The sequence below is a fragment of the Drosophila grimshawi genome, unplaced genomic scaffold (genome assembly GCF_018153295.1).
Source record: "Drosophila grimshawi isolate 15287-2541.00 unplaced genomic scaffold, ASM1815329v1 contig_311, whole genome shotgun sequence".
NCBI lineage: Eukaryota > Metazoa > Arthropoda > Insecta > Diptera > Drosophilidae > Drosophila > Drosophila grimshawi.
In genome coordinates, this window is record NW_025063098.1 from 5,086,133 (window position 1) to 5,100,008 (window position 13,876).

The window sequence follows — 13,876 nt, forward strand, 5'->3', positions numbered from 1 at the left end:
CGAAGCACTTTGATCATTTTCTTCAGATAGTAATTAGTTGTATTTTCAGTATTTTGGTTCTTTCTTAAATTCGGTTATCCATTACAACTGAGCTCAAGCAAAAACTTCAAGGATTGTCACACCTTGACCTGCCCCTCGTTAAATGTGCGCACTCTGAGCCAAATAACTGAATCGGCTCCACAAGTTGTTGTTTGCCTTTATGGCAGGATAAAGGATATTTCGTGTCCAATATTAAGCTCTCAACGGATTAGGACCTGTTGCATCCGTTTTGATTATACTTTCTTAGCGTGCTGAGCACAATTCAAGTAGTAAATTTCAATTGAAAGCTTTTTGTGAAAAGCTTTAATGGAGCAACACTTTCGCTGCATAATTATGGCATATCCTGTGCACGAACCAGCGCAACAGCAAAAAAATATCCTTGCGAGTGGACCATAAAACAAAGTGCAAGCTTTATGCTCAAGAGCGGCAAAAAACAAACTCAAAACTTCGCTGTGCTCTTTATTGGGAATAAAGAGCATGCAGTTGTTGTCTCCCTCTCTCTGTCTCTCTCTCTCTCTCTCTCTCTCTCTCTCTCTCTCTTACTGTGAGGGTGTGTAAGTATGTGTGTCTCAATTTGGGGGCGTGTTTGTTATCATGTTTTTTACTCGCTGTCATTTTTTGCACTTTTTCTTCCAAGTTTTTCTTTTGTTTTTGTGGTCTCCCCTTTGATTTTTTATTCTTGTTTTGTTTTTGTGTCTTTTAAGTGTTATTGGATGATTTTATGAAAATTGATTTGGAACACGCCCCTTTCGAGGTGGCAAGCGTTGCATGTGTGGCTAGTGTGGCAAGGTGGCAAGTAGTGCTACTGTACTACTACAAGTTACAACTTACCCGAAACTGATGCTCCACAGGACAGTCCAGATTCAGGGCATAGTCGTCGACAACGGCGTTTAGCGTGGATGTAGCAGTTGCCTCCCCAAAAACCTGCTCAATTTTAATCGCTGGACTCAGCAGTGTTCCCGTTCCGGAGCGTGTTCCAGTTCCGGTTCCGGTTCCACTTGCTGGATTTATGCAACCGACGGCGGCAGCTGCAGCGGCTGCAGCAGCGGCGGCCGCAGCAAATGTGCCCTCAACAATTATTGGCGACGCCTCGGCTGCGTTTTGGGCATGCTGAAGTCCGTGGCTGCTGCTGCTGCTGCTGCACGGCGTACAGGGTGTACAGGGCGTGGGCGTACAGGGCGTGGCCGCATGTCCCTCGTGATAGGGCGTCACAACGAACGAGGGATACGATCGGAACTGATTGTGGTACTCGGTGTGTGGATGATGATGCGCCAGCTGTGCTCCTTTGTACCAGCTACCATGCATAATCATTTATGCTGATCAACTCGCACATTAACCAACACTCTACACTCTTTTAGTATTTGAAATCACACTATTGACTTTCCGTTTAATTTTCGTCACTCTTATTGTGTTGGCATTTTGCTTTTGTAATCCTTTTTGCTATATATATTTGGAATATTTGAGTTAAATACTAAAATTGGTTTACTGGTTGGAAAATATATTCTATTATTGCTAAAGACCGCATCAGAAATACTGTATTTGAACTAGTTTCTTCAGCTAGATGTAAATAACAGAGATATAAAAAGAGAGGGTTTAATAGAGTTTCCATATAGAACTGCTAAAATAAAACGATTTTATGATATTCTTAGATCTCTTATCTGTTTTATTCCTTAGTACAACTCAACTTTGGAGTGATCTACTTTTCCTACATATATTTAAAGATTCTTCAATGATGTTTTCAAAATAAACTTTTCACTTCACGGTTAGTATATATTTAATGGTCAAAAGTATTTAATATATTCACGTACAGTTATCACAAGTAGTATCATTTATTTAAGCATTAACCTTTCAATTATATATATCTAATTTAAACCATTATTTCGAGCATTTTCCTTCTTTGCTTAGGGGGACTTAAATATCCAAAAATACATGAATGAAAATCTAGTCTAGCTTTTTTTTAAATTAAATATATTAATTTAGATATTGATATTGATGATCTCAATCATATATCGCTATCTATCACTTATGAATTTGAAATACTGGAATACAAATACACTGCTTACACTGTTTTATCTTGAAAATGATTTAGTTTAGATCAATTCTATTGTGCAATAATAAATTTCCACACTCTTTGCTCTATTTACTTTTGCATACGGTTTTCTCTCAATTTCGAACCAATATACTTTATTTTTGTATTTATTATAATTAGTTAATTATTTTATTTACTTGACACTCACACATACAAATTGATGCTGTTTTTTTTTTTTTTTTTTTTTTTTTTAATTAGCAGACCTGACGAGCACTTTTCCGTTTATGGGTCGAGAATCAAAATGGCGTCACAATATGCATTCACTTCACCTGCGATTCATTCATTAATTCACATAACTCTCTCCGTATACATTTAAATTATATATTTTTTTTTTTGGCTGGGATTCTTTAGTTGTTGCTGATGCTGTTGTTGTTGTGTTTAACAATTTGTTGCACTGGTTTGTGGCTCATTTGCTGTGGCTGCTGTTGTTGTTGTTGGTGGTGCACTTTTAGCGCGCTTGTTAATTGTGAATGCAGGAAAGCAGCTGCAACTGAGGTATGACGAAAATGCGTTGCACTTGACGACTGCAACAAAATTCTTGGCGTAGCGCGCAAAAAAAGGCTAACTTCGCGCGCGAGCTCTCCAGACTGGATACGGGATACGGAATAATATATGCTGTACGCTGTATGCTGTATGCTGGATACTAGTACTGTGGCTACTGATTAGTAGTCTGTGGCCAAGTCAGCTCAATTTGGCGCTCGGCGTGGAGCAGCTACTATGTAGCTAACAGGCGGGCGCAGGCAAAAAAAATTTGCTGCCAGCTCGCAAGAATTCCGAACTCGAATGCTGAGTGCGACGACGAAAAAAACTTTGAAATGCCTTCGCCGCCAAATCGCAGCCACTGCGACGACGGCAGCGACGAGCCCCACGAGCACACACACACACTCACACACACGAATAGCTCGTTTTGCTCTCTCGGCTCCGACGGCTGCTGTGCTCTCGCTCTGACGGTGCGTTTTTTATGAGGAGGGAGTGGGGGGAGCAGCGACGACGCATGCGCAGCTTTTTACTCCTTTTTGGCGCGCGCAACAAAGCAAATAACCAGCAAAGAAACCAACAAAAAGCCATAGCATGCGCTCTCCTTCTCTTTCTTTCTCTCTCTTTCACTCTCTCTGTCTTTGGCAGACACTCTCACGCCGCTGCTGTTGTAGGGAAAAAAATTGTTTGTGGTTTTTCGTGTTGCTTTTGGTTTTAAGCTACGTCGTCGCACTCTTGAGCAGCTTTGATTTGATTTTTAGGCTTACGCTTAGCTTGAGTGCATTTGCCGTGTTCTCTTTTTTTGAGCATGAGTGAGCATGTTGTTGTTGTTGTCGCTGCTATTCTGTTTTATGCGTGGGCTTTTTACAGCTAGAATTGAAAGCTTAGCGATTGATCGCTTGTAATGAAGAGCTTTCAGAAATTTTGGATATGATATAAGTAATGCTACACTGACCAAAAAATCACCCTTCTATGGTTAGTCACCCTATTATTCAGAAAGTAAATTTCTAAAATATACATTTTCGAAAAACGAATGTTTGCATTTCTAACTTTCAGGTTGAATTTTCACAAAAATTAAAAAAAAATATATATATTTCATATTCTTATGTCTAATTTGTTGTTGTTGTTTGAAAAATAATTTTTTTTATTACTTTCCGTGCTACTTGTATGTTTTATTAAACATTAATATTATTTATTAATATAAATTCAAATTTTATATGAAAAATCTAAAATTTGTTAGTTATTCTGCCTCTAAGGTAGACGACAGCCAAAAAGTCTAACCAATAAATTTCAATAATTATTTCTGAATCTTACAAATTTGCATTTCTACTTATTAGAAATGCTTTTCTTGTTAATAAGAAATATTTCTAAAAATAAAATTTAAAAATCGCCATATTTTAAGAAGTGTCGATTTAGGGCAAGCATTTCTAAATTTTCCTCATATTAAGAAATTATTTGTAAAAAAATAGAAAAGATCGATTTTAATTTTGGAGCGATTTACTAAAACTTGAGAGAATTTGTTATGTTTATGGTTTATAAATTTGATTGAACTGAAAGTAGGCGAACTTGTTAAATTCAATTTAAATGGAAAATTTTTACTGTTTGATTGTGTCATGATTTCTTTTCGGCTAATTCCTACTGAAAATTGTTTGTAAAGTATTTGTTGCAACCTTGGATTCTGATCATGGGCGACAACAATGAAGGTGATGCCCCGCTAGAGACGGAGGCTCCTCTGCCAGAGGAGGTAGCTCCAGTGCCAGAGCAGGAAGCTCCAGTGCCAGAGCAGGAAGCTCCAGCGCCAGAGCAGGAAGCTCCAGCGCCAGAACAGGAAGCTCCAGCGCCAGAACAGGAAGCTTCTCCGCCACAGGAGAGAGATGCCCCACCAGCCGAGCAAGAGCCACCGCCGCCAGATGAAGAAGGGCCGCGACCAGACGAAGAAGGGCCGCCACCCAAAGAACAACCACCGCCAAAGGAAAAGGAGAAAAAGCCCAAGCCGAAGGACAAGGGCAACAAGGAGCCGGAGGATGTCGATCAGACTATGGCTAACATCAGATACGGATTCACCATATTCCGTTCGATCGTCTTCTTTGTGGTGGGCTGCGCCATTGTCTGGGATGCGACGGGCGTCGTCCTTTCGCGCGCTCTGGAGAGAAGGATGTGAGGAACACAAAGTTTCCGCATTCACTTTCCTCTAGCTTCCTTCAATTCCGCCTAATTCCAAATGTAAAAAAGAAAGTTTTCGAATTCTGTTTAAGTAAAGCGCATTAAAAATGAGAAAAATAATAAAAACTGAACTTAATCTCCATTACCTTCAAGTGAAACTTATCCATTTCATGGCTAGCCTTCATTAATAGTGGGCGTAAAACATAAAGGCCAAAAAAAGAGACACAAAAAATATATATAAAATGGTATTTACAAAAAACGTGAAAAGACATCCGCCGAGTTGGACGCACATTAGCCCATTGACCAACTTATGCGGATCGGGCAACAATAATGAGTTTTTAATACATGTAATATTCAAATTATAATTTTTGCAACAAAAAACCATCACACACTACAAGAGCCCCGTTAGCAAAAACCAAAATCAAATACATAAAATGTATAAAAACGCTCATTTTTTTTGGTTGAATTACGGCAATAATCGCATGTATTCATTTCAAGTGCACATAAAAACACTCAAACGAAAGCTCAAGAGCAGGCCACGCAAAAAGCACAGAGGCGCGCTCTTAAAAAAAAAGTGCGAGCGAGACAACACATTCAGCTGGTCGGCGGCGGCGGTGGTGCGAGCAGTGCAGCGTGACAAAGGCGGCAGAATTTTTATTGGAGCACTTGACGTTGCTGCTTTCCGCTGCTGTTGTTGTTGTCGTTGTTGTTGACTGCTCGCCTTTGGATTGGCATTTTTTGCAACGGCTGAAGCCGTTCAGCATTTTTTCTCGCTCTTTCCCTCTCTCTCTCTCTCTCTCTCTTTCTCTCTGTCTCTCTTTTTGCTGCTAATGGCTGCTTGTGGTTCTTGTTGCTGTTGGGACGGAATTGAAGAAGATTTTCGACAACTGCAACAATTCCGTGGGGAAAAAGTGACTGAATAAAATTAAAAATAACAAAAAAACAATGAGAAAAAAGCAAAATAAAATAAAATAATGCGAAAAAAATGCGAAAAGAGTCGAGGTGCATGGCATTATGCAACGGCTGGTTAGTTAGTTAATCAATGCAACTGCAACGTTGCCACCTTTGGGATTACGCTGCACTCCAGTTCAGCTCATGCCTGCCTCTCTGCCTCCCTCTGCCCTCACTGTCTGTTTACGGGAATGCGAAGGAGAATCGTTGGCAATGTTGTAATACTTGCCATTTTTGCATTACTTGGAAATTGCTTTATTTAGTTACTCGATTATTGCCAAGCAGTCCGACGGCATTCAGCATAAAACTGCAACCAAAAACAGTACTAAATTGAATAACTGACCCTCCCATTTCCTTATCAGCTTATCAGTTAATTTGATTATTTCATACAATCAGCAAAGACTGCAATAAGTATAGTTTATTTTTTTTTATTATTTAATTGCTCTTCATTTCAGTCCATTTCATTTTCCATTTTCGTGTCAAATTTCCATTTGTTTTCGTGCAACACAAATTGATCTTATCGCCAAGTGCGGCTGTCATTTGACTTGTTTGCATTGTCATCAATGCAATTTTTAGCAGCTCGAGGGAAATTAAATTGGGAAACTAAATGGGGAAAATTATTATCAACTCTATTTTAATAGCACTTCGGTTTATGTATGGGTTTTCTAATAATTATGCGGTTTCTTCTCATAAATAAATAATAAATAAAACTCTTTGCCAGTTTATAATAGTTGCTTAATTTGTTTAATATAGGAATGGATATCATTGCAATTTGTAATTGAAATTATTAAATTTGTAAGATTCTTGTCAGACTATTGCTTAAAATATTTGTGCCTGTTTAACTGTGAATATTTCTTAATTTAATAAAAAAAAATACATATAATTGGATTGTCAAGCACCTTTAAAATTAACCTTTCGTCGGATTTGAGGTATTTTATTTCATTATTACTGGTGGACGAATAAATGAAATATAGTTAATTGTTTCCTTAACTTTGATGGTGTTGACCACCAACTGAATGAGTCTTAGTCTTTTGATTGCCGGCAATCTTCCAAAATATGTTCAGAAGTTTCATCTGTCCCAAAAGGTATTTTAAACATATATATATATATATATATATATATATATATATATATATATATATATAAATTTTAAATAATATTACAGAAACGGCTCTTTAAACATTTAATTAAGCACACAACATACAGATCTTTCGCCGGATATATATATTTTTTTTATATTTTGGAGAGCAATTAACATTTTCAACAGATTATGCATTTATTTTATAATTTATTTTATTTTATTTTTATATATTTTTATTAACATTCGCCAACTAAAAGTATTTATTAAAAAAAAATTGTTTAACATTTTTTTTTTTGTCTAAATCAACATTATTTATGTTGTGAGGTGTATTTTAAATCAGCTAACCCATTCCTAATACGAAGAGAATATATTGCATAAAAAAATATTAACTATTTTGCGTTACTTTCTTTCTGTAGTCCTCGAAAGATTTCGATTATTTTGACTTGGATCCAGCGAAAAACATTTTTAAATTAATAGAAAATAAACCATTTCAAATGAATCTTTCGGCTTCTTTAAAAAAAAAATTGCAACCATATTCGGATTTCACTCGATTCGAAAAAACTCACTGAAACAATATAAAACTGATCAATTTAATATATTTATGCGTATAATTCTGAGTAGAAACCACAAGATGAAATGAGATGCATTCGAAGCAACTGAAGATTTTAAAATTGGCTAGAGCCAAACGGGAGCGCTGCTCAGAAACAGGAGCAGAGCAGAAACAGGAACCGAAGCAGGAACAAGCTGTTGTGCTGTGGGCGCCATTCACTATGCGAACGAAATATCAAAATGCGGCTTGTAAGCTGGAGTTGGAGTCGAAGTTGGAGTCGGAGTCGGAGTCGGAGCTGGAGTCGTCATGGTTGGTCATGGACGCCAAATTGGTTGACAGACAGCCTGGCTGGCAGCTGGCAGTGCGGCAAATGGCGCAGGCAGCTTTATGCTGGCGTAGGGCTGACGCACCTACATACACACAAATACATACAGATACATATAAATGAGAAATTGTAAAGGGAGGAGCGGCGGGGGGAGCTTTTGTGCTCCGCCTTTTTTTTATGCGCGCATATGGCGAGCAGACAGGTTCGAGCCGCTTTTTGCTTGCGATTGGTGGAAACGGGTTGAAACCAGTCCGCAAGCGAGATGGCAACGCCACACACTGGCTGCCACTGGGTGTGCGAGCGAGCAGCAAGACAAATGGACTTGAAAAAGCAACGTCATTGGAGCTGTGTGAAAGAGAGCGACGGCGCACCTCGGCTTGCCCATAACCAGTGTAAGCGAGAGAGCACAACGAGCTTAAGAGCGCGTCGCGCATTGAACGCTCTCTCCGAGTTACTCTTAGTTGACAATTCAGAACACGTGTTGTTATTGGTGTGTTTTTTGCAGTTTTTGGCCTGCAAAATATTTCGAGTTTTTGTGCGTTGCGTTATCGGTCGCGTATTTTGTTAATTTAATTAAACAAAAACGTTTTGTTTGTGTTTTTTTTTTTACTTGCAATTGGAATCTGCGCAATTTGATTGTCCGTCGCGAATCTCTCACAACTTTGAATATGTTGAGCACAACAAACAAACAGAGACATACTACAGAGTTGTGTACATGTTGTGTGTGTCATTTAATGACTTGTGCCGTTAGCTTTTAATTGAAATATCACATATTTTGCTATTGCAATTACAACTGCAATTGTATTTGCGACTCTTATTTGTCTCTGTGTCCCTCTCTCTTCGTCCTTTTCTTTTTGTTGCTCAGTAACTGTTAATTGGATGTTTTTTGTGCTTCCATCTCTGATCGAGCTTTAAGCTGCAGCTAGCCTTGTTCGAGATTTTAAAGAGGTTATGTTGCAGATCTTACTGTTAATTGGTTCAAGCTTTAAAGGCAGAAGATAACAGTTCGTAAGCTTTCAGTTTTTTATACTGGCCATTTTTATTTTAGTTGAGATGAAAGCTGATCGATTTTATTATTATGTAAGGAAAAAAATATGTAAAATGAGCATTATTTTATTTATTTATCGTATTATGCAAAATTACGATTTGGCAATACAATAATTATTAATGAGTACTAACCAATATTATTTTAAAATTGTGGTGTTCTTTTCATTTGGAGATAACCTCCAGCGATTTATAATATTGAGTCAGGTTGTACAAAACTTAAGTTACAAGGAAATAGTTTAAAAAAAAGTACATTTTTATATATGCATTACAAATTTGATATTTATTGCAATTGGCTTATATATGTCAATTGAAACTTAATTTCAGTTCAATTTAGGGAAAAACATTCATTCCTAAGATTCGAATGTAAGATTAATGTAACTAAGATAAATTACATGCGCTAATATATGAACAGCTTAACCTAGTTAGTGTAATTAGATTTCAGAATCTGACTTTAATAAAAAGTACAAAATTTCATTAAAATAATATTTGGGTTAATGTCAAGCGGAAAATCAAAGTGTGTAAATGTTAAACGGAAGCCAAATTAGCTTTAATACAAAACTTGCATGTTACGCTACCAAAATATAAAATACAAAAAAAGAAAAACGGCTTGGAAAGTCTTGAAGGTACTTGAAGATGAAGTAAAACTTCCGCACGTGACTTCCGCGCCAGAAACTAATGATTAGCCAAGGCACAATTGTAACTAACGATGGAGTCGATGGAATCACTGAAGCCACCAAGTCCAGACAGGTAATTGGGCATCGGAGCAATGCAGGTGAGGCGTAGGCGATTAAAAGGCGATTAAATCAATTGCGCCACGACAGGTCTGACAGCGATGGATGACCAGTCACAGATACAAGATACAAATACAGCGAAATTGTACACACTGTAAACAATTTGAGTTCCAAAAACCTTTTCCAAATGCAACATACGAATTTTTATTTACGATAATATTTACATCGGACAGAAACAAATACTTGTTTCTTTTAACAGTTTTGTATATTTTTGCACAAATCTTAACTGTCAAAGGCAGATAATTAAAACTAACATTTATTTTACTGTGCAGTTAAAGATACAGATACAAAGATACATCAGCTGGTGCTCTTTCTTGGGGCATCCGTCAGCAGCTGTCAACGGAATCGGCTTAGCTGCTTCTTCTATGTTAATGCACCCCAAAAACGTTGACGTTTATTGACAGTTATTTATGGTGGGCATGGTTCGTGGTGTTGGTGTTGCTGCTGCTGCTTCTGTGGTGGCACAACACCTATTTGGTGGGGCAGCTGCCAACACCAAAACGAGGCGACAGCCGACTATGGAAAACTCCGGTAATTGCAGCGAGCTGGACACACACACAAAAGGTGCCTCATTTGGCACTTGTGTTTTGGCACGCGCTCTTGATGCTCATTAGAACTCCTACTGGATGCAACTTGGTGGATGCCACAGCATGGCCGTGCCCTGTAAGGCAGTCTAACCTCGAAGTCCATAAATTTATTATTATTAATTATGACAATTTATGAGTAAAAGTATTTTATTCTCTGGCGCTGTTCCCACAAGCTGTTCGAATCAGTTCCAGTTCCAGTTTTAGTTCGACTTCCACTTCCATATCTTCTGTGTTTGATTGACTTATGAGTTCATTAGCATTTCCAGGCTATTCATTTTTAAATATTTTGAATTGTTTTACTGCCTTGTGGCTTGATCTGGTTCCTGGAACCATCGGGAATGCAATCTAGATCTGTTTGGTAGACACGTGCTTCCTATTGTGTTGCTTTTTAATGGCTCTACATGTCCATATTGGCCGCTGATCGATTTGTTCGCTGCCGCCCATAAGCAGGCAGGGAATCCCGAACTAGGCGATAACATCCCACAATGTTTAGGGTTTTACTCCTCACATACATACTTATTTGCACCTCTTCTGAGTGTCTGCATTCTGCGCAAAATGACGCTGGTTTTTAGAAAATCACCATACTTTTGGCGTAAAGGGTAGCTCAGCTTTATATTCAGAAAGTATATTTTTTAAAAATAAAAATCCGTTTTTTTCTTCCATAATTCCAGGGTTCAAAAACAATAGTCATATTTCGAGGGTAATTTTATATGTGTACACAACAAAATTCTTACATTTGCCTTCTTGTTAATTATTTTATTATTAAACATTAGTATTTTAAGACTTCATAATTTCAAAAATTTTAGAAAGTTTTTAAAAATTTACGACTTGAGAAAGAATTTTCTAAAAAATTTCAAAATTTATTCTTATACAATTTTTTTCTTCATTCAAGTTGAGATTTTTTCTGAGTGTGCAGTGACCACAAATTTAAAATAAGGGTGCAGAATTAGAACATTAAAATAAGCACTTATTTATTTCGAGTTAATTATTTATTTCTTAAAATGCATTCTTATTGACTTTTGATAATTGATTTGGTCTGCTCAGTTTTGTATTACAATTCATTTCTGGCGAACGTATAACGAAGCTTCGATGGCATTAGTTCCTTGAACTTCGATTGAAATTCAACTATATTCAGTTGGTGCTCGCTTTGATCAGTAAACTCTTCGCTATCCAATGGTGAAACCTTGTGCAGCTCGCCTCTGTAGAATGCGGCAAGGAACTGCTTGAACTTGCCTGGAATGTGGAGATGTTTGTAGTTGGGAAACAGAAATATGCTTGCGAAACAGTCGATGGCTATGAAAGGCAGATCCGCTTCCGTCAGATGCACATGACGGATCGGATGTGTAAAAGTTTCGCTATCCCCAGTCACAAAAATGAGATTATCCAGCTCAGCTTGTAGCTCTTCGTTGACGACTTTGGCGAATGCCTTCGGTGCTGCGATATCCTCTTTTTTGTGAAAGAGTATTACAAGGGGTTTGCCCTCCTCCGTGATCGCCTCGGCATTCTCGAATGTCAGTTCACGCACCGCCGGGTAGCAGTTCTGCTGGCACCAACGGAGTACGTTGGTGTAGTTTGACAAATTGCCCAAAAACTCCATATGGGATGTATTAACCAAATCCCCTCTGAATGTTATACTATTTGGCACATGCGATTTACTGAACTTAACATAGAACTGACAATAGTCCTTAAGGTTGCTCGCTGCCTTACGATAGATCTCGTATTCGGTGTGATGCTTGTGCTCAAAATAACCAGTCACAATCAATTTTGAGTTGGCCAATCCCTTAAGCTCGTTCAAAGAGTCAAACTTTTCGATGGGATCCAGCAGTTCCTTGAAGACGAACTGCTTAATGGCCTTCAACGAGCGTTGTCCTCGATACTCTTGCCTTCCGACATACCCGTGCCGCACGACCTTTATCGTCGGATATTTGTATATTTTGTAATGACGAGCCATTTCCATTTTCTTGTGGCAGTCGACCTTGCCCAGCATCACTTTGCCAGAGTCACCAAATAGAGATCGGAACTCATCAGCGGCATCATCGAAGATTGGCAACAGGTTCGCACTAAATTGGCATTGCTGCGTATAGAAGAGCAACAGAACCAGTTCATTGGAGTGAGCTATGTTGTGCACATTGTTTTCGTCCACTTGAATTGAGTCCCCAGCTGTGTCCGCGAAGAGTTGAAGCAAGGCGAGAAGTAAACCCAAACAGCAGCTCAGTTTTAAGTCCATCTTTACTGGTTTATAACTCTGTAATATCTGATAAGTTCCCGAAACTTGAAATAATGCTGAAACATTTGTTTAAAATTCATTCGTTTCGGCTGTAAATAAATTTGCTGCGCAAGCGTATCTAACATTTTCTGGAAATTTTCGCATTTTCGTTAAACAGTTTGAGAATACTCAAACAAAACTCTGTCTATTTTAGTTGCTAGATTTGAGCTTGTTGAATTTAAAATTGAGATTTATTCCGAATATTAAATTGAAACATCTTATTTTGTACTTCACACACAAATATAAAAGACAATAACAACTACCATTATCGATGTATTGAGAAATCGCACTACAAGAAGCGCATCTAATGAAATAATTATCGCAAGCTATTTACAAGCATAAAATGCCAATACAATTCCAATAACAATTTCGAATTGCAATTAAAATATGTCATTATTGAGGATTGTACAACCGGCTGGCATCTTTGAATGACTCTCCAGTCTCAGCTTCAGTTTAGATAGAGCCTAAGCCGAAGCCAAGACCAGAAGCAGAATCAGAACCAGTCCAGGCACAATCTGCAATGTTAATGACATAATTTTGTAAAGCCTTTCTTCAATAGGCATTACCACAACTTAAAGATTGTGCCTATGAACAGAGAGAGAGAGAGAGAGAGCGAGAGAGACAGAGAGAGAGAGAGATGGTGAAAGAGAAATAGTTCTGATTTGAAATCAAAATGAAAAAAAGGAGCATAAACTCTTCAGGAATAGATGCTAATTAAAAGCATTCCAGTCTCAATGTTCCATGTCACTTATTTATTCATTCATTCATTCAGGGCTTGCTGGAATGCAGAACAAAAAAAATGTGTTGCTGATGCCTGTAAAGTCTAAATTAAATGAAGAGTTAAAGCTATAATAATATTGTAATGTAAAAACTATGTTATATTTCCTTTGCTGCATACTCACAAACTCCACCTTTGTATATCTAATCAGCCTGTACAATCTGAGACACGCCTCTGTCTCTATCTCTGTCTCTGTCTCTGTCTCCACGTCTCTGTTGGTTGTGCCAGAAACTATTTTCAATTACAAAACTGGGAACATGGCAACACACCTCCGATATCCGTTTTGGATGGTGGATAGTGCCAAAAAAGATGGCATAACAATTTAAACACAGCATGTGGTCGGAATATCAAATTTTCGGTATCGAAAACGAATAACTCAGTGCTGAAATGGCAAAAGTCAGCAATTACTTAAAACGAGGAGCAGCCTGCGAAAAGGATAATAGTGCTGAGGCGAACAATTTGCTCTGCTCAGTTGGAATGTCTCATGTCTCATGTCTCTGTCTCCCGACAGCGACTTGGCATATTTATTTATACAGCAGCTTTTGGTCACATTGTGTGCGGCTAAGAGATGCACATAAATCACATGGCAGGACCTGCAAAAGGATGTGAATTATATACAAATAATTTGACATGGCCTGTACGCTGGTGGGCGCCAAGGACACGCTTGGGGGTGGCATGTCCTCCCTTGCGCCACGGAGACGATGCCAAACAACTAGATAAGCATAACTAGCA

General features: G+C 38.2%; 2 protein-coding genes across 2 annotated transcripts in view; both read right to left on the bottom strand.

Annotated features, from left to right (window-relative positions):
- The window catches only part of LOC6564039 (zinc finger protein rotund), a 41,521-nt gene extending 39,068 nt beyond the window's left edge, over positions 1-2,453 (bottom strand). The window contains exons 1-2 of the mRNA XM_001990286.3: positions 2,332-2,453; positions 871-1,479 (exon numbers count right to left, since the gene is read on the bottom strand). Of these exons, the coding sequence (XP_001990322.2) occupies positions 871-1,350 (480 nt within the window). The 5' untranslated portion in view covers positions 1,351-1,479; positions 2,332-2,453. The remainder of the gene's footprint in view (positions 1-870; positions 1,480-2,331) is intronic.
- An 8,698-nt stretch (positions 2,454-11,151) lies between these two features.
- LOC6564037 (endoplasmic reticulum resident protein 44) lies at positions 11,152-12,327 on the bottom strand. Its single transcript, XM_001990284.1, has one exon. The coding sequence runs from the start codon at positions 12,325-12,327 to the stop codon at positions 11,152-11,154; it is 1,176 nt and encodes a 391-aa protein (XP_001990320.1).
- Positions 12,328-13,876: the final 1,549 nt, after the last annotated feature.

What these genes read in the sequence shown, in the direction of transcription:
- LOC6564037 (XM_001990284.1), bottom strand. Translation starts at nt 12,327, where the DNA reads ATGGACTTAAAACTGAGCTGCTGTTTGGGTTTACTTCTCGCCTTGCTT.